Raw genomic sequence first — 20878 nt, forward strand, 5'->3', positions numbered from 1 at the left:
TGCGAGATAGCATCGCGCGAAAATTCAATGGGTGCACCTGCGTCAGAGAACGTTGGTCATTTTCGCGAGATTAATCGTTGATCATGAGTTACGCGCGAATTGAAGTTGCGAGGGGGAGGGAGGGCTCTTATCGCTCTCACTAACGGCAGTCGTTAAAAGAGAATGAGACGTGCATTCCGCGAGAACGGTTGCACTGCACAATCTCCTTTCCAGCATGTTCGCGCGGCATATGACGCGATTTGTGTGCAAAAGAAAAAGTGATAACGATATCGAGAATGCGACAGGTGGTCTTTTGGGATCATTTTTATTTTTATTCTTGGCGTCGAATTGATATCTCGGATTGAAAATTTACTTACCTCACAGTTTGAATACTTTTCTTTTCGCAATTTTTACATGGTTTTCCAGATAAACGCTAATATTTTCAAATAATTTGTCGAGCGCATTAATTTTTTTTTTACTCGCGCAAATAATAGTGAGTTTGTGCAACAATACACACATATGTTTTTCGTAAATTTAAGCATCAGCGATAGTTCGTTAAAATAAAATCGTTAAGCATATTGGTGTTTTTTAATTTATTTAGTCGATCGATGAAAGTCTTTTGTATTATGCCGGAAATTCGGAAGTAGTCCGATAATAATTTCCCCTGCGAAACGATCCTATCCACGAGGATTGCAAATGCTCGCTAAAGACCAAGTTTGAGCTACTTAAGACAAGAAGCACCGGTTATATGAAGGTAACTACAAACTCGTCGCACGCCAAGAGGGCCGTTTCAGCGTTATACATAATTTATGTCGCGCGATAAATTACCATCCCCATCATCCGGTCTAACACGATGGGTTCGCTACGCGAACAGCGCGATAATGTAATTTCGTCCCGACAACAATGACGCATGAATTTCCCATAACGTCCTTTTTTTCTTTTTTTTCTCTCCGTTGTCTTCTCTATGCTCGGTTCACTTTTCCTTCTTCCCGAGCTAATCGTGATTTATCGACGCGTTTTTTACGCGAATCTTTCCAATTGCGACGTCGCCGAATCGAGGCCAGGTGAAGGAGTATTCTAGACCGATCTTGGAAAAAAAACGTGGAAAAAAGGAGACACTAAGTCTTCTTAAATGCACGAGGATTTCATTAAACCTGTCCACATATTCTTAAATTTTGTATAAACGTAATGTAAAAAAATATTCAGAAAATAATACTTAGAAATAATTTTTTGTTTAAAAATTTTAAACTTCTCACGCTTGCGTGAGAAAATAATTACACGTTAAGCGAAAAATATTCAACCGTCACCTGACTTATTTTGTGCACGAAAATGTTATTAGCGAAAGTAACAGTCTAAATGAATGTGAAGATTTGAAGTTCACCGAAACTGCGGACTTCCATTAAAATCTCGCAAAAAGTGACACAGATTTAACTTAAATCATTTAAGGAAACGGACTAAACACGAAATATTAAGGTAGATGAGGGTCGGCTTCGTTCGCTTCTCTTGTCTTCTCCATATGTGATACCGTCGGATAATCGACCTCCACGTGACCTAGGACGACCTAGATACTACCTCTGGTGTTGCCCATTTTCCTGGCGCTTCTCGGTCAGCGAAACGTTCAACGATAAAAGTTACTTTCATCGTGCCGCGAGACCTGATTTTAAAAGTCGGTGAAGCGATAGCGAATTTTCGATATTTTTTAAAATTGTGAACAAAATGGCAGGAAAAAGCCATTTTAGTATATACAAACCCGTAAATGTATAGCGACGGTTTAGCGCATTAAAAAAATTGCGGGAGTTTGAAATGTCACAAGTATTTGCTTCAGCTACAAAGAGCTTTGCAAAAATTGTGAATAAAAATTGTTGAACAAATATTTGCGCGCGACTGAAGAATAAAATTCTATTCAGACTACTATAGAATATTAATAATGATTGAATTATTCACGTCAATTTATATTATGGAAAAATCGAAATGCTCGCATTAACGTAATTTGCAAGTTATCTGATGACAGATTCATCATATAAATGACGCCATTAATTTATCACAAAATTATCTTGATCCTCGGTTTAACTCTGTACTCGATGTACCTATATTATTATCAAAATTTTCCAATAATATCTATTGACACAATTATATGAAATAATAATAAGCTAATAATTTGCATTAAATTATATGGATATCAAAATATCATAAAATAGAAACGAAAATCCTTGCTTTCGCGTAAATATGGAAAATTCAGTTTTGATTTCCCTTTTTCAACCATTTCATGTAAAAAAGAATATTATTCAGCATGCTCGAGTTTTATAGGTGACTACGTGCGTTGTGTAATCGCGAAGCTAATCATTAATGTGCACGCGATGCGTGTCACTCAGCGAGGGAATCGCTGGAATTAGAGTGTAACGAACTCTTTGCATGTACGCGCCTACCATGTCGAGCCCCATTTGACATTTACTTCAAACACTCGGACGTGTACCGGCAAAATATCACGGATAGGTTTAAATAATTATTTAATAATTGCGCGCATGTATTTTTTATCGCTCGCGCCCGTAATTCCCGCGTACATTTCTCGTAATTCTCGGGCGTGTATGCAAAGTTTATAATTTTGTTGGCGATCTCGCCTTGACATTTAACCTTATCGATTGCATATACTCCCGATTAAATGTTAATCATAATCTTTGCGATCGAGGATTTTACATTATTTTATTATTTATCCTGGACTATGAGCGAAATCGTTTAATCAGTATGGATGCAATTAAAATTTCTTTGCGCGCTCGGCGTGCACGGAAAATCGGAGAGACTCGCACGCCGAACTTCGAACGAAGTTAAATTACAAGCTGACTACAAATTTCAAATTAGCCTGTGATCGTTCGGCGCATCGTGATTCGAGCGAGATAGATCGCGCGACAAAATTAAATCACGATTCGCGACCGCTGCGTGCGTTTGATCGCGACACGTGTTACGATTAACTTAACGTGCCACGTTACATTTTAACTTCCAGTTTAATCACGTTTAGTCTCTCGTGATCACGTAGCTGCGCAAATTGAGCTATACCGGAGAAAGAATCGCTATTTGATGCGAGATAATGCATCCGAATCAATTACATTACATCTATAAGTCTTTTGCAAAGTCTTCACACAGAAGCAATTTAAAAGCTATCGCGTTTACAAGCAACGTCGGACATTCTAAACGCGGGGAACAGAAATTGAACACGGAATGTGAAACATGTCAGTTCCAACTGACTGATTCAATGTGTATGCATATTCGCAGGAAAAAAAATTAGGTTACTGCAGGACCGCGCGTATTGTGGAGCACAGGCAAAAAGAACGCGATTTTCCATTCTGAATATATTTAGCGAGGCGTTCTCGTGATACAGGCAAATCAATCGAGGGGACTTTGTGAGACTCGTGACTCGGTTCGGTTCGCGTACACGCGTGCCACGTATCTGAGAAACGAAGACTGGAATTCTGTTGCTCGATACCGCGACACGAAAGCGAGAACTGCGGGCCTCACGACTTCGCAGCTTACGAGTGATTCTGGCGTGACTTGTGTCTGAACGCTATTCTACCACCTTTTTTCGAGACCTCGACTTTTCCTCGATTATCCGCCCGCGATGCCTCCGCGCCTTTCGCTTACTTCACTAAACACGAAATGGTACTATTAATTGTAATCTTATCGTCAACATTTTAAAATAATTTTCTCGTGTGCTTGTAGCTCGAATTGTTCTTTTGAAAGTATTCAATGTTCGGTTCGGTCATGAACACGCGTGCCTCGTAACGGAAAACGAAGGCAATTGCTGCTCGATATCACGACACGAAAGTGGGAACTTATTATTACTACGCTTTACTACAAAGACTCTGTTTCAAATATTATATTATTTGAAACTGGAAATTCTTGAAAGTCCTGAATGTCTAGAATTCTTGGAAGCTTTGAATACCTAACTTTGAATACCTAGAAAATCTTTCCATAGAAATTTTGAATATCTGAAATGTTAAACGTTTCTAAAAATAAGATTGCTATTTATATCCGCGTATAAAATAAGAGGTAAATTAGAACAGATGGAATATTATAAAAGACAAAAGGTATTTTTAATACACTTTGAATTTTATGCACTTAAATAAAATACTAAAATGCATATTAAAAAATAAAATTTAATAAAAAAATGTATATTAGTATTAAACTATATGAAGATAGGTAACTTATTTGTATATAACCATATGATGGTCACCGGTGACCGACACTGAGTTTTTCTGTTTACGTTTTGTCAATCATTAGTGACTATCATAGAACGACTATCAGATAAATATTGTATATCATATTTTTTTGCAACTCAATATTATAAATTCAACACTATAAATTAAGTATTTTATTGTTCCTTCTTAATATAAATCATTCAATCTGGTGTGAATGGAAGCTCAGCTAAAATACGCTTGTGAATGTGTTAAACAATGTCATGTGATACTCTTCTTGTCGAAATTCAATCGTTTTTACGCGAAAACATGGACGTTTTGAGTACAAGGAAAATTGGCCTTGTTTCATGTCAGAAGAATACAATTGGCAATTGTATTTTTGTCAATGCCTCGTGAATACGCCTTTTTTCTTTTCATCTCCCATAAATGTTCGATGAGAATGCAATACTCTCACGCTTCGCAGAACTAAATGAAAGAGTAAACATGTACAATGGACGTTACATCTCGTTGAGCGTTGCATCAGCATGGAGAAATCTCCATTTAGTAATAATGATCCGCGAGCGATCCATGTTTCCATTGAGAATGACTTCTCTTTATATACGGAAAATATCGCATAAAACGGCGTATTCTGGCAACCGATTGTCAAATGGCATACAATACAATGGCTGCATTGTACGCACTCCACTCGCGCTGTGAGTGCTTTTAATTAAAAGCTTCCGCAATGATTTCTCTCTTTCTCTCCCATTTCTCGCCTTATTTTTATTTATCTCCCTTTTTTCTCTCTTTCTCTCTCTCTCTCTCCTTCTCTCTTTGTTTTATCTTATATCGAAAGTGCTCTTGAAAACACCAACAGACTACCATTCTACCAGCATCGATTCGAAACGAGTGCATCTCCCTCCGAATTGCCCACGACCCCGTGTTTTTCAGCGTAAACATTTCCAGACATTGGGCGCGTTCAGCAGACCAATCAACGCAAAGTGTTGATAAGACGAACTCAACAGTTGTGTCTGCTGAACGCGGCCATTTATCGAAAACCGCTCGTAATTCGATTATTGGAAACAATGAAATCCCGATCTGTTGTCTTACGGACGACATATGCCGCGCGAAATCTCATTGCGAACTAGCAAAGTTGACCGAGGTAATCGAATTTCATCCGGCAACTATTCACCACGTGACGAAAGTTTCCACAATTCACTACGCGAAAAATAAAGAGAGATCCGAGATAGAGGTAATTAGTTAAGACACGAACAATCGTATTTTGGTTAAAATTTCTATCTCTCATAATCGTCATATTATGTAATCATTGTCATTTCGGTGAATTTTAAAATGCACCTCTGTCGCACAAATTAAATTTCCTAAAACCGGCAATTAATAGCTTCGCAAAAAAATTCTTTAGTTATACAGAATAAAAATCTCTATAATAATGCTTTAAGACAGGCTATTAGACAGACTTCTTCGCGATAACTCTCGAGAGTAATATTCATGAAGATGCGCCGGCACAAAGTAATCATCGTCAGCGCGATGGAACGTCGGCCTCGGCGGCTCTCGCTACGATAACAATGCACTCGTCAACGTCGAAGTGCCTGCCGAGAGGTCGGCGGAATCTCCGAAAGGATTCCGACGGGATTGTCTCGGGGTTGGATGCGGGCTCTCGGGGGTGGATGCAGTTTTCGCGAGGTGGCGGTATGGTTCGCCCCGCCAGTCGCCGAGCACAGTCGGTCGCACCGACACGAACATACGTACGTAGTCTTCGTACATGTAATACGGAACACAGATACACGGAGTCAGATAGGTATATACTCTACGATACGGTCGTAAAAGGAAGAGAGAGAATGAGGACCACCCACACATGTAGAGACGCACTTACACAGCGCAACCGGCGGCGTGCCCGCTAGTGTTCCAAGTGCTCTCAGTGACGTAGGTCAGTGCTCGCGACTACGACCCGGCAGGCTCACCCAGATTAAAGCTCGCGTATCTCGCGGTGGAGAGGCGAGAAGGAGCGCCGTTGCCTCCATATGCACGATACATGCAGCATCCGGTCATGCAGAGGCGCGTACGTAAGATGCTCTTGCGCGAGAGCCCGGCCGTACGTTACGAGGTATTTAAAGAGTGTATCGCCTAATGTGCACGTGTGTATCCGTGCTTGCAAGTGCACAATGTTGCGTATTCGTCCGTTCTCTCGCGTCGCGACGACCGGACAGAGCGAGATTCAACTACGAAGAGACTCTTTCCTTGCTCGGTAATTACCTTGCACCTCCCCGCGTCCTTCTTTTTGATCGGCCGTGACGAAATGTTGAATTTATTTTGAGAAAATCTAATGTGCATTTGTTGATATATTGCTCACTCAACTCATTTTTCTCTCTCGTGTCGTATTTATGTAACGAGATTAGATTAATGATGCTTTGCGAGATAAAACTTGATCTCTCCCTTCGATAGTTTATTAACTTCTGTTATCTTAAATTAAAGAACAAAATTAATGCGAGCAATTAAATTATGATTAAATTATATCTATTGTTACTTATTATTAACAACACTTAAAAATAAATTTTGATTTATAGATGAAGAAATAACGAAGAAGAATGTATAATTGTATTGCAATTTACATTTTACATTAACAAATTTGTTTTAACAAATGGGATGTATCAGAACGCTTTTTTGCGGCTATTTCAACGTCAGAAAAATGAACTTTCTACTTGAGAGTAAAAGTTGATTTTATGTAAAAATTTAAGTTTGAAATTTTTTCATTCGCAGTTTGCCATCGTAAAACAATTTTTGCACACATTGCTATAACGATCTCATTATCAAACTAATGTGCACCGCAATGTTGACCTCCGCTCGCTTGTTTATCATTGCACGTATCGCCATCTAGTTTTGATTACCGTCATAATATTTAGCCAATCAATCTGTCATCGTCAAGTCGCCGATAGTGCCGTAGCATAAGGGCTCAGTCACAATGAGAAAAATAAGGAATAAGATAAAGGAATAAGGAATAAGGCATGTTGCATCTCACTTTAATGTACGTGTACTAAAGTGAGATGCGACATTCCTTTATTCCTTATTCCTTTATCTTATTCCTTATTTTTCTCATTGTGACTGAGCCTTAAAACGTATCCAGCGTGCACCGTGTGCGAGAAATACGGAAACGCACGTGTCGAGACTACGTAATGGTTCACAAACGTTGTCCGATCTGGCTAGTGATATAGGTCAGCGTTCGCAACGGCGCGGCGGTGCATTTGAAAGACGCATTTTTACTTAATTTTTACTTTCTTAAGGTTCCCGTCATGAATGGAACGTTGAATCTGTGCCTAGTTTTAACAAGTATTAGTATATATGGTGAAATTAATCGCTTGACACTTTTAGGAAAGTTTTCGAAAGTCAAGTTAATCTCGAAATACAAGTCAATCTTAAGTCGAGTGAAGTGCACTCTCTCTTCTCCTTTTATGCATTTCAATTTGGTTAATGCAACTCTAAGGCGAAACATTTATTTATTTCAGCTTTACTTTATCTCGTTTTACGTTGCATTTCCCCGACGGACGGCATTGCCTTCCAAGAGCAATGGAATAAATTTCTATTTATTCGCGTAATCTATTTATTCGGACGAAATTTAGGTTGCAACAGAATTCAATTAAAACAAAACGTAATTCGCCAAATGTATCTGTTCGCGCGATACAAAGTAGCGTTATGAAACTGTCTAATGAGGTCGCATAAATAAACAGGCGGTGTGTGAGTGCGTGCGTGCATTAGCTGATAATAAATTTCGAGGTAATGCGAGATAACGATGTTAATATCGTCGACATTAACGACGTGTCTCGCCATCGTGTTTCGCCATCGAAATTTATCGGACAATGAACACGTGGCATTTACTATTGGCACGCTCACTCATTCGCGGAAGGCATGATTTCCTGCGATATTCGTGCAGGTGTTTCGCAATTCGCAAATCGTACGCTACATGCCACGCATACGCACGTGCATGCACGTGCGCGACGGATGTGTATCGCGCGAGATGATTACGCATTTATGCCTCGTACCAAGAAACGCATCTTTGTAACCTGAGTGAAGAATAGCGCTATAAATCATTCACCGCTAAGAAACCTGAGTTAAGTCAGTGACTCCTCTTTGAGAACAGCTGGCACTCGGAGGCCAACAGATAGAAATTAGATATGTCATATTAATTCTGCATAATTACGTCAATTACGATGAGATGACAGAAATGCCATCGATGTTTGTCTTCTCATTCTGTTTCTAACAATACAAAGCCTGTTTTAAAAATTTACGGTATATATTATATAAAATAATAAATAGAATATTATATTGAAGTTTGACATAAATTATAGATCATTATAGTTAGCTAATTATAGAATATAGATTATTTAAAGTTAAACTTGAACTTAAAAGATATTAAAAATAATTTAAAAGTAAAATTAAACTTAAAAAACATTTTTACTCAATTTGGATGTGCATACGTTACGTATTTATAATTTAATATTTATATAAAACAATTTTGACGTGAGTATCTTTTATTGTCGTCAATATCTTTTCCGTGTTTGAAATGAAACTAAAAAAGCGAGCGATATGGACTATTTAAGGAAATACGGACGACGAAGCAGCGCAAATTTAGCATCATGTCTGTGTGCAAGGCTTCGTGGCATCCATCGAGAACATCTGATTGAATAATTCAAATCGTTTATCGATCCCGTGGTGGGAAACGATCGTCCTCATACCTCTTCCTAGAGAGCTCTTAAAGTATAGTAGTGGAAGGCACCTGCGCGCGTACTTGCACGTGAGAGTTCCGGCTTTTGTTGTCGTGTTTGAAACTAAGCGGGAAAATCTTGCCGAGGTCGTAAAGTCTGCGACTTTGTAAACACACCGGCGACATAATCGCGATTGTAAGTTTTCAATTGGACCATCGGGTTGCGTTCGGGTTCATGCGTGATGATATCGACCGACCTCCATGGCTTCAGAGCGACCTACAGATCTGTGATTTCTATGTGAGAGTGTCCGTTTATCGACTACTCGGGATAATAGCACAACTATAGACGATCTTGGCATTTATCGACGATCTTTAACCTCTTTAGATTGCCCATTATTTGTTCATTACGTGACTTCTAAGAACAATCGTTTTCAACTTCTAACAATAAGTTCATCATTATCTTATTATCATTACATACGAATCTTTTATTGAATTGTCAGAGAACTGATTAATAAACTAACCTGAGAAAGAAAGGGAGAGAAGACAAGTTACTGTCGTATAAACTTTTTATGACATATTTTAATATAAATTTAGTACAAATTTTGAATTTTCTTTAGTTGTGAAACGAGCCAATTCTGTTTCCAATTTGGAAGGAGAGGAATGGTGTTAAGGGTGAATAGGTCAATCTATATCTTGAAGCTATTGAATATAGATAGTCAATACCTAGACCTGAGTAGACAAGTATTTATCTTGAAAGAGAAGATCAAAAGAGAATTATAATATATCTGATTAATTTTGAAAACGTATTTCACGCAGTTTAACGAACAAAAACACTCTCGTAAACTTAGTCTTGGGCGATCTCGTCATTTGTCCTTTGAGTCGCACAACACATAGCTTAATTTATCATGAAGGCGGGTGTTGCGCGCCGATGGCCGTGTTTTATACGACATCAAAGTACGCGAGAAAATGCGCGATAATTAAAGTCACCTCGCAGAAAATATGTTTTTACGTTGCAGTCCTTGTTACACTCCCCATAATTACAAGCATTCGTGGAAACTTCATAATCATCTTATTCTCTTTATGACCGTTTTTCATCGTACACATTACATTAGACAAATATCGTGCGAATATATCTCTGAAGTGCATATTTTTTTTATAATACTTGCGAAAAAGGTCTGGAACGTTGTATATGGGAGCATTAATCTCCATTATTCTTTGTACTATCCAGCACTTGTAAATTATAAACTTTTGTCAGGCGATTAGAGGGTAAAAGAGAGAGAAAAGACACTCATAAATTAGAGTCAAGTTATTTTAAAAAGGTAGAGAGAGTGAGCTTTAATTTATCATGATACTATTCAATTATCGTTATGTAGACAGTCAAGTCCATATTCATGTTCCGTCTATATCCCAAGTCCATGTTCATGTACACGTGTATAAAGACGGCCAATATCGATTGCACGTTACATTATTGCATTCGGAGTCGCGATAATAAGACCGATAACAAACTCGTCGAAGCAAGGTTGAGCGCGGTGACCCAACTGTAGGAGTTGTCGAACCAACTTCTCACTCGTTTCTCTTTTCCCGTTATTCCTCTTTATAACGATAACGAACTGACGCTAACCTGCGCATTAGCGTCAAACGCCAATTAGCGTCGTAAAATAACAGGAAGCGGGCGACTTGCTTTTTCGCAAGATCTTCTTTCACTCGTGCTTTTTCTACTCGCCTTTCTGTTTAATATGCTAAGACATCAGTTTACAATCAATTACGATTTACTGTCTCAATTCGTATATATACAACTATCATTATATCTTATCTTTATTAACTGATTTTAATACCGATTTTTCTACGCTCTTTAGAACAAATAAAGAGATAAATCTGACATCAATAATTGAACAAGTTGTCAGTAGACTTAAAAAAAAAGCTTGATTAACGATCGAAAATTAATGCCGATTATTACTGCGAATCAAACGCAAATTTATCTTTCTTTCACGAAAAAACCCGGACAATTACTTAAAACAGACGCGTACGGATATTTTTCAATTTGTGGAATTCACCTGAACTATTTCAACATCCATGTGTTACTACAGATGTCGGAAGTTACGTTGCGTTTACAGCTGAGTAATTAAAACAACCGCGTCGATTAGTCCTCCGTCTGCCGCAGACAGGCGCGATTCATTCACGTTTAGAGAAACATCGATTAGTTTCTCACACGTACGGAGGAACCTCGTTTGCAATCAAGTCGCAAATCAATATACGCGCGTTTACAGTTACACAAGCGATATATGTGGCAAGAAATATAAAATAGCCGTCAGTCTATAGACTGATCAACACGAGTTTAGTATTCATATAACAAAAAAACTGCTTTATTTTCTTAATTTATTTCTCGCGTATCAAAGTAAAAAAGGCGTAAATCGGATACATTTTTTATATAGAATTTCGAATTTCCCTCTGGTATTTTTTGTATTGTGGAAAATGTTTATTTATCTAATTTCGATTCTTTTCGGTAGATCTTCAGATCGATTTGAACATATAATCTATGGAATTATAATGGGCTTCTAGCGACGTCAATCGAATATCGTGTATTTAATTCGCGATTGTTTATGGCATATTGAAAGGATATACAAAAGGGAGTTACGCCACGTAGAAGAAGAAATATCTAGTTAACTGAAGCGTGGGCTGTACGAAGCGATGTCGACGGACGGTGGTTAGTGTTGCGGTTACCGGTAACTCGATTGCGTTTCCGTCAGGTGCACGTCGAGCCAAATTCATCTTGAAGGACGCATTGTGTCGTTCTTTTCTTCTAGCGAAACAGAACTCGATTTCGTCGCGTTATTCAGTAATCTGATATACCTCATGCACTTGAATCGCTTTTGTTGGCGTTGATTCTCTCCAAGCTTGCAGAATTTCAAATTATTCAAATTTATATACTTATTTATATTTTTTGACATTTTTTGTTGGAAAAGAATTGAGTCATTATTTCATTAGTCAAATAAAAATTGATTATTTGATTAAAGAAGTTTGCATAATTCTCTCATGCACTCAGTCTTCATCAAATGACTTTAAAGGAAGGATAATAATTGAGTTACTGATTACGAAATCATGCTAATGAATTGCAATTTGCGAAGAAACGAGAAGCAATTATGTAACAAATTACTACGGCACGTATAAACTACTAACTGGAACAGCTCAGAAAACATCGACCAATTAGTGGCAATACGCTAAAGAGAAACTCGCGCGTAACTGAAAATCCAAATGGGCTGTTGTTGAAAAATTACGGTACGAACAAAATGAATAATGGGATGGAACAATTGTTTTGCGACAGGAGAGAAACATAATATTTTAAAAATATTTATATTTGAAGAATATTTTTAAAATATTATGTTTCTTTTTGATTGTCAGATAAGTAGAGCCAATATGTGAAAACGAAACTAAATTTCTACAAAATTTATATATTTTTAAGATACGATTGCGTTTTGCAACATTCCACGACCAATCTGTATTTTATCCGTAAGGTATTGCAGTTTTGCAGTTGCATGTGCAACGTGCAACTGTCACGAATTCCTTCTATACCGACCTCTGCACTTCGGTAGATACCATTGCTATCAGATGTCGTCCCTTGTTTCATTGTAAGCTCTATCGAAAGCTTCGCAAGAATAACTGATCCGAACAGCTATTTGAGCTTACAATATACTGTAAACTCACATAAATCTACATATTACGTATATCTATAAACATACTTTTTTTTTCTAACAGTGCAATAAATAATTAAGAAAGCAAAATACAGCTTACTTCAAAAAGAATAAAAATAGAAAAAGAGGAAAGGAGAAGAAAGATAAGCATAAGAACAAAACTCGTATATGTTTTCATAGATAGCGGGGCGACGTATTGCAGGCCTGCTTTTATTTTAAATTTAAAAAAATTATCGAAAACTTGGTATAACATGTTAAATACACATACAATAAAATATATAATAAAAACTAAAAAGTCATTTAAAAAGTTAAAGTATAATATTCTCAATTTTTTACACGTCTTTCCACGAAGTTCCCAATGTTCATTATGAATCTTTTTATAAAATACATTGGAACTATTAATAAAGTGTCCTTGAATCATATGAGCTCTAGAAACTAGTAGAAGCCATGTATTTAAATATAAGCAATAATAGCAATTTAAGATAATGAGAATTCAAAAATAGTGATATACGGAAAATGACAGAAACGATCACTGCCAGGAAACAGGCTCTTAATTATGCTATTAGAAATTACTAACGAAGAGTAACGAGAAGTACGATTTTGCGTCAACGTTGTGCGTCTTCGCAAAAATTGGACAGCTTTGGCGATTCGGCGACTCGTGACCGACAAGTGATTCAGATTACGCCAAATGATTCGCAGTGAAACAATCACAGTGTCGACAATCGTGTGAAATTGCGAGAAGACGTTCTTGAAAATATGCCCCCGACCACGCCGACAGATCCAGCCATGTGCTCGCTCTGTCCGCGTTCGAAGAAAGCCCATCACCCGAAAAAGTTCGTACGCTTCGACTCCATCGTCGACACGTTCTCCATCTCAGATTCCAACGCGGCGACCAATGAGAGGGTAAGCTTAACGATATTTTATCTCGTTTCTTTCTCGGGATTCAAATGGATCTACGCAATTTTGTTGTATATCGTATTGTTAGTAACGCTGCTAAATGGATTATAGACTATCCCATAAAGCATTCTTAATTTTGATGTATAAACAGTCTTTATGTATAAACAGTCTTCATTAGAACATACCAAAAATTATGAAACATCACATACAATTGCATAGAAAATTTTTAAAAAGACACCACGTAAATTTTGGAAGGGCATCATATTTTTGCTCTGACAATATATTAGATAAGAAAATCATGTTTTATCTTGTATAATTGATCGTTATGTAATTGCACTAATTAATTTGAAATATTCTCTTTCTGAGAAATTTCAAAGCTATATTTACATTAATGCATTAATAATTTGCACACGTCTTGTACGTCTTTGCTACAGTAAGATAGCGGTACTGTGCCATTAGTGCGATACGAAGATATAAAAAAGATAAATGGAGGTCTTTCAAATTTTCTCATATATTATGAAATTTCCGCGAAAATTCCAACGGCATGGTTATCGACATTGCTAACGGTTAATGATGTGTAAATGTTAATGGCGCGATAACAAATCGACCGTTACATTAGCTGCGTCTGCTCGCCCCAGATTCGCAACTGACGCAACTAATGCATCTCCGCAGCGGGTGGTACTTATACCTTGTGAAAATGCAATTTTGCAAAAATCTACTCGCGGGGATTTTATACACGTTCGACACTGCGGTTTAATATTCAATGATCAGTGGCTTCTAAATCAATCGCGATTTCTGTCTTTCTTTACGCGTCACGATTTACGTTTTCTCTATATTTTCGCAAAGAATCCCTTCTCTCGAGATTGATGTTCTTCGACACGAAGATCAAGTGACGAAAGCATGGCCATCGTTATTTTCACGTAAATATACAATACTTCGTCATTTGATTACTCGTACGTGCGCATAGGAACCGGCTCTTATCGCCTGCACTCGCCTTTTGACGAGTCATGCGAGTCGTAAGAAACATCCACGAGTGCGCTTCCTCTCTGCTATCTTTACGACTTTCCTATCAGTACGACACGAATGCGGGGCACGTTATATATACGCTCGGGGCATAAATGACGACTACGCGAGTCCGCCCGACCTCGCAAAAACTTCCCTTCGAAAGAAGCGCGCAAGGGAGATGCAATATCTACGCATCTCGGCCCTTTCGAGTAAAAATTCCTTGACATCTTAATTTTCGCTTTAACTTTACGTTGTGGGTGTTTATAAGCGCTCAACAAATATTCGCTGTACCGTATACACAACTCATAAAATTCTATATGAGAGTAAGTCAGCTTCTGAAATGTATTCGGTTATATTCGATAAAGTATAATACAGAAAATCCTATGTTCGTTATAAAAATAGGATATTTTTATGTTTGACAATTAAATTTGACATGGTGTATATAATAACAAATATCACACTACAACAATTAACGTTGAAACGGTATTATTTTATGTGCATTGAAAATTACGACCGAGTAAAATTATTTATCGGTCATTCTCAAATATATAATTTTTAAATATTTTTAAATATATAATTAGAAATAATACCGAGAAAGAGAGATTTAAAAAATTACTTGTATCTCATGTAAAATGTATTGCGAAATTATAAGCTGTTAATCACATGCGTATTAGCGAACGGAATAATCTTGTTTTATTCATTAATCAACCTGGATAACATAGTATTTTAATGAAATAGCGGAAAAATTGTTAAATAACGTTAAATAAAGCGTTCTGTACGTAAAACGGTAAACTTTACTACTTTAAAAACATATTTTAGATCAAAGATTCTATTATTTTAACTTATTAATTAAATCTAGATGATTGAATAAAAAAATAATATAAACAAATTCCTAATTTAAAGCAAAACTACACTCATTTTTTTGATAATTTATTAGAGGATTTATTAAAGGAATTTTTAATTTTCCTACATGACATTTGAATACACCTAAAAATATAACATTATTTCTGCATCCAAATCTTATTTTCACGATATAATTTTCTCAAAAGTTCGCCTGTCTTCGACTTTTTTTTTCATTTACACTCAGGCGGATGTCCACGTTTTTCTGTTCTTCGAAAAACTCCTATGCATTATTTGAGTGTATAAAATATTGTGGATGTTGCAAACGCTTTTTGCCACTCCCACGAAATTGAAAGCTCCCCCAACGCGTCTTTCGCAAAATGTGTAAAAGGCGTGTTTTGAGGGAACAGGCAGTAGTTGCTGAAACAGCAGGTGGCTGATAATGCTCTCTTCCCCAGGAGCCCACCATTGTTCTTTTATAATACCGCTCGTACTTATCCTGATATCCCCAAGAGATGTAAATCATTGATCTCTACGAAGTTTTGTACACAGGTACTAGCGACTGATCATCTATTTTTACTTACCTAATTTCGTGTTCATTTATATTTATTAGAAATTAGTATTCTTCCCTACACTAATACACTTCCTTTGATATCCATTGAATCTACAGAACTATCATAAACAATTTTTTTTGCTTCGTCATCTCTTGTTGATACGTAATATTCAATCTTGTGATCTTAGATTTAAAGCTAATTATGTGTTCGTGCTGCGTGTTCCAACATCATGCTTAAAGATTTAGTCAAGACGCAGGTGGACAAGCAGGGAGGAGGGAGCAGGGGTAAACGAAGATCAGGTGTAGTTCGTGTCGACACGAAATTAGCTAGCACGTAAAGTGGCTTAAAGGGTTCTCAAGTGACAAAGAGATCCGCGCCCGAACGACGAACCGAAGGTTCCTTTGCTCTCCAAGATTTTCTACCAGAACTCACCTCGTTCCTTTTTGACCTCCACATCCCTCCTCCCTGTTCCTCAAGCGCAAGCGTTTTCACGGTAATGTTATCGAAAACCAATTTATTTCGTCGATTTATCGGGCGATTGGCCGAGTTACGCGGCGACGGCGGCCGATTAGCATAACCGCATTGTCGGCTATTTATGCGCCAGCGAGTTCAACGCTCGGCGCACACCTCGAGGAAAGATCAGTCTCATCAATTCGCCTTAATTCCCTTCTCTACCCGCGAGATCCACCGAGGGTGTTTTTGTTACCGCTTAATAGTCCGTGAAGCAGAGAAATGCGCGGAGGTGAATCAATTATATACCTATTCAGTGCACAGTTTTCGATTCTCATCATTTCGTCGTGAACAAATCACGATGGCCACAATCACAAAAATATTATCGAACAGGGAGATTGTTTGCCGCGTAAATTGCGATTTATCGTCGCATATTTTCGTTCTGTTGCTTGTTGCGAGCAACAATCAAACCGAACAACGCCGACGAAATGTGTTAATCGCAGTTTGCGCGCTCGCGTTTTTCACTGATTCTCTATTTTTGCGTGAAAATTGCACGAGTTTATTACAAACGCGCTGACGAATATTGTACATGTGAGAGTAATGAACCTCTTGCGACTCGACCCTTTTATTATTAATGTCACAGCGATACTTCAACAACGTAATAACTTTTATACACAAGCTGCAACAAGAGCGGGATAAAATCGTCTCAAAATTAGTTGCCTTATTTCTCATATATACATATATACGTACAGTTTGAACACGGAAATAAGAAAGATTCCTCCGGCTAACACTTCATTGTGCTTTATGAGGCTGTTTCCTCATTGAACGTAACTTTCCATTTCCTTTTCCTCCTTCGCGCGAAATTGCCGATTTCTCGCGCTATATGTTCGCACTTATTTATCTACGCTTTTTTCTCGCTTTTTTAATAACCACAGATTATTTATTTTGTTACAGGTAAGTCACGAGTTTTTCCTTCCTACTGCTACGGATAATGTGTGTGAGTAATTTTTAAACATAAATTTCTTAAATAAAACTTAAAACTTTGTAACGACACACACAAAATGTATCATTCCGGCCTTAGAAACAACTTAGCTGGAAAAATCATGCGCCAAGCGAAAAGCGCAGTGTACCACTCAATTTGTAATTATATTATGTAAGATCGCCATAACGACCGTTAGACGTAAATTCTCCAATTAAGACTCCCATCATCGTCTCGTATCGATCGATAGTGCAACCAACAAAAAAGATATTGACCATTTCCGATCCACGTTGATCGGCAGCAACTCCATTCGACGATTCCAGTTATCAACGAAACTTAATACGCCGCCATGAGCTATTCACTCCACAATTTCAATCCACTGAATTCGTTTCTGTGAGTACCTGATCAATCTCATTAGGATCAATAGAACAAGAGGGTTAAGCGTTCTCTGCATTTAACCGACTTCATGATTCGCCAACAAACTAGAGAGCAGATCGTTCTCTGTCTCTATCAAGTGTTCTTGGCAATCAGTTTCCACAGAAATCTATAATTAGTGTCGGTAGAACAAGGAGGTAGAGGGTTCTCTGTCTTCGTCGAGCGTTCTCGGCATCCGACACCGCACACTGTGCAATGTGCATCACTATCTGTTGAGGATAGAGCGCTCTCTGTCTTCGCCGAGTATTCTCCGTCTCAGTACACGCAGATTCTTGATCTAACAATTTATCGGCCTATTAAAACGCGCTAATGCTTATACACGAGAATAAATCAATCGCGCTGCAATCATGACATCGAAGAATAGTACAACACGGTAAAGCATAAATATGCATAATATTATATAACTGTATATCGAATGAACTCCCTTTTTTCCCGCCGAACAAGTTTAATTCAATCAAATTTACTGATCTATAGCGTACTAAAATTAAGGATTAGGCTGCCTTACTATCGCCGATACTATCGCGCCTACTATTATGCGCCCGCGATCCCACGATGTCAACTGTACCTATACCTACACGCGTCTTTGTACACGATAATACCGCAAATCCATATTTTATTACTGTTATATTATTTACATAAAGAATTCTCTATTATAACATTTCGTTTGCATTTCTGGACTACCTCTCATTGTCAGTCTCAACTTCTAAGTTTCTGATGAGCTATTCTGATGAGCAAAAAGAACGGTCATATATTTAATCATCATTTTAGTAACTGTGACATCTGATAGATTGATTTTATTATCATTATTTTATCGATATAATTTCACAGTTTTCTCAAATTATATATGGAAGAATACGTCATTGCCAATTTAAGTATACCTAAAAATTCGCTTACTCAAAAGGTTTTGATTATCTTTACAATTTGTATATTTTCAAAGGTACCTCTTCGATAACGGTCTATGTAAATCAACGACAAATAGCATAGTCAGTGTACACAAAATAGCGTAGTCAAGTACTTTGCAGCAGACGCGAAATCTTTCGCCGCGATCCTCTCGGTCGTTTCAGGAAAGCGAGTTTGCAGGAGCGCGAGGCACGGGGTACAAAGCGCTCGTTAGAATTAATTCGAAAAGACGCATGCCACTCTGTGCGGAAACATAGTTAGTTCCCGGCGACAAAGGCGAATACGACAAAGATGGTGCGGAAAGTCAGTTTCAAAGCTCTTGCCTTGCCTTGTCGGATGGTTGTGCCGCGCGGAAAACCAAGGCGAAATAACAAGACATGTCGCTCGACACGGAAATTGAGCGGCTTTTGTTTCGAGCGCGAACTCCCACGTGCGGTTCGCGATAGAACGCGGAATCTACAATTTATCGCTTCTCGTCGGCATCGTTACTATTTTATCTTTGCACCAATTATGAGTTCTTCACGTTGCTGTCTTAAGATTTTCTTCAGAACGCCTATATATCACGCAGTTCCGATTGTCTTCCTCCATTTTTCTTCTACCTTTAATCGATTCCACGTTTCTTCGTAACGTGGAACTATAACTATGTCAATCGTAACGTCCATTTTGGGAAACCGTGATATTACAGACAAGTTTCTCGTGCCTTACGTTCATTCGTTCGCGTCGTGGCAAATATTGGACCGGGCTAAGGTAGCGAAGCTGTCGCGAGACCTTCTCGCATGGCCTCGTGTTTCTCGTTCCCCGCCTGCTTTTTATTTTATTTAATCTCACCTGGGAGACGAATAAAGCGAATCATCCGATGTGGAGAGTAACCGGAGAAATACCCGGCACGTTCCTTATCGTCGACCTAAATTACGACGTCCGTTTCGAGTCGGACTTACCTCTTCCGACCGACCGCCTCTTCCCGATTCTTCCTTTATAATCAGTTTGATGCGACGGGAATTTTAAGGCCGTCCGACCGTGTTCTCGCGTCTGGTATCGCGGGACAGTAACGTACGTACGTACGTGCCCGGCGCGAATCGAGCGGGCTTATCACGTAACGAAATGTACGTGCGCGCCCGTTCCGTGTCGGTCGTCTCTTGGCATTAGCAGCGAGTTCTCAAAGTTCGCGGCCGGCCCTGCAGCCCACAATCCATTCGCTTTCTCCCGTGCAACCTGGGATTTAGGAATCCACTGCTACTAATCGCCGCCGGGATAATCCGATTATCGCCCGGCGCACTCTTAATCCTAAACTCGTCGATGCACCCGTGTCAAACGCATCTCTGTCTTCTTCGTTGCCTGTAGACAGGAAATCTTTTATTGAGTTGCGAAACTCTAGACTTCGGAAAACGCGCGAAGAAATTTAAGGCTGTTTGAATTCTCACTATCGTTAAAAGTGGAAATGTTAGATATGACGTCGTGGAATGGTCTCTATCTATTGAAAAAAGTTTTGTTCATTAAGACTGAAGTGTCTGACTAAAATTCCCAAGAAGTATAACTATGTCTTACAACTCGGATAATAAACAGACGCATAAACTTCGTCAACTACGTGCGCGTTTGTGAAATTAAATTCCGCCGGTGTCATCGGAAACAATTTTACCCGACAAACGGGATAATTAACACGCTACAGTCATCGTCCACGTCGAGCGCAACATTCATCCCGAATTCTCTTGGCATTTCACAGTGATATGTCCGTTACCCTCCTTCGTCCAAATTCGTACACGTTTCACGATGAGTTCCCTAAAAGTTCGCTAACGCGCGTGCAAGTGAACATTACAAGAACATGCCCGCGAGGACCTTGGCCCAAATTAATCCAGACAAACCGGCACGTTGATATTAACAGGTTGATATTAACAGACATATAGTAAGGAAAAGAAATTAATTTAGAAAGAAACTCCTGATGGCGTTTTCATCTTTACTTAATGAGAAAAGTTTAAAGTTTAAGAAAAATGCGAGTGTAACGTTGTAACATTTCATGATATTGAGAGAAATGTCATCTTTCTCTCAATAATATTTTCCTAAACATTGTGATGTTTAAACACTTTGTCGTAAAACGTAACATAATGACCGCTTTAATATCCTGGAAATAATTCACGAATAAAAATTTTAGTTCTTTGTTTTATTCATATAATTATTATGAGAGCGCGTTTGGTAGTTTTCGCTTCGTAACAACATCCGCGCGGTTATTTTGCAATCTCCTGTAAAGCGGTATAAAAGCGACGCCGTGCGAAAAGCGA

The 20878-nt window shown here is 38.3% G+C and overlaps 1 protein-coding gene and 1 long non-coding RNA gene across 21 annotated transcripts in view; one reads left to right on the forward strand and one right to left on the reverse strand.

Annotated features, from left to right (window-relative positions):
- Nucleotides 1-20878, forward strand: part of Dlg1 (discs large 1) — a 496300-nt gene that overhangs the window by 311614 nt on the left and 163808 nt on the right. For 2 of the 20 annotated variants that reach the window (XM_071773520.1, XM_071773521.1), the window contains exon 2: nucleotides 13049-13448. The exons of 13 other annotated variants lie outside the window; for them this stretch is intronic. In XM_071773520.1, the coding sequence (XP_071629621.1) occupies nucleotides 13302-13448 (147 nt within the window). In that variant the 5' untranslated portion in view covers nucleotides 13049-13301. Of the gene's footprint in view, nucleotides 1-6054; nucleotides 6265-12728; nucleotides 13449-20878 lie in introns of those variants that run through there. 5 more of the 20 variants (XM_071773522.1, XM_071773526.1, XM_071773528.1 and 2 more) reach the window with 5 other exon arrangements.
- LOC139810201 (uncharacterized) overlaps nucleotides 1-20878 on the reverse strand; it is a 304062-nt gene that overhangs the window by 247533 nt on the left and 35651 nt on the right. The gene's annotated exons all lie outside the window — the stretch shown is intronic.

Source organism: Temnothorax longispinosus, chromosome 3 (genome assembly GCF_030848805.1).
Source record: "Temnothorax longispinosus isolate EJ_2023e chromosome 3, Tlon_JGU_v1, whole genome shotgun sequence".
Lineage (NCBI taxonomy): Eukaryota > Metazoa > Arthropoda > Insecta > Hymenoptera > Formicidae > Temnothorax > Temnothorax longispinosus.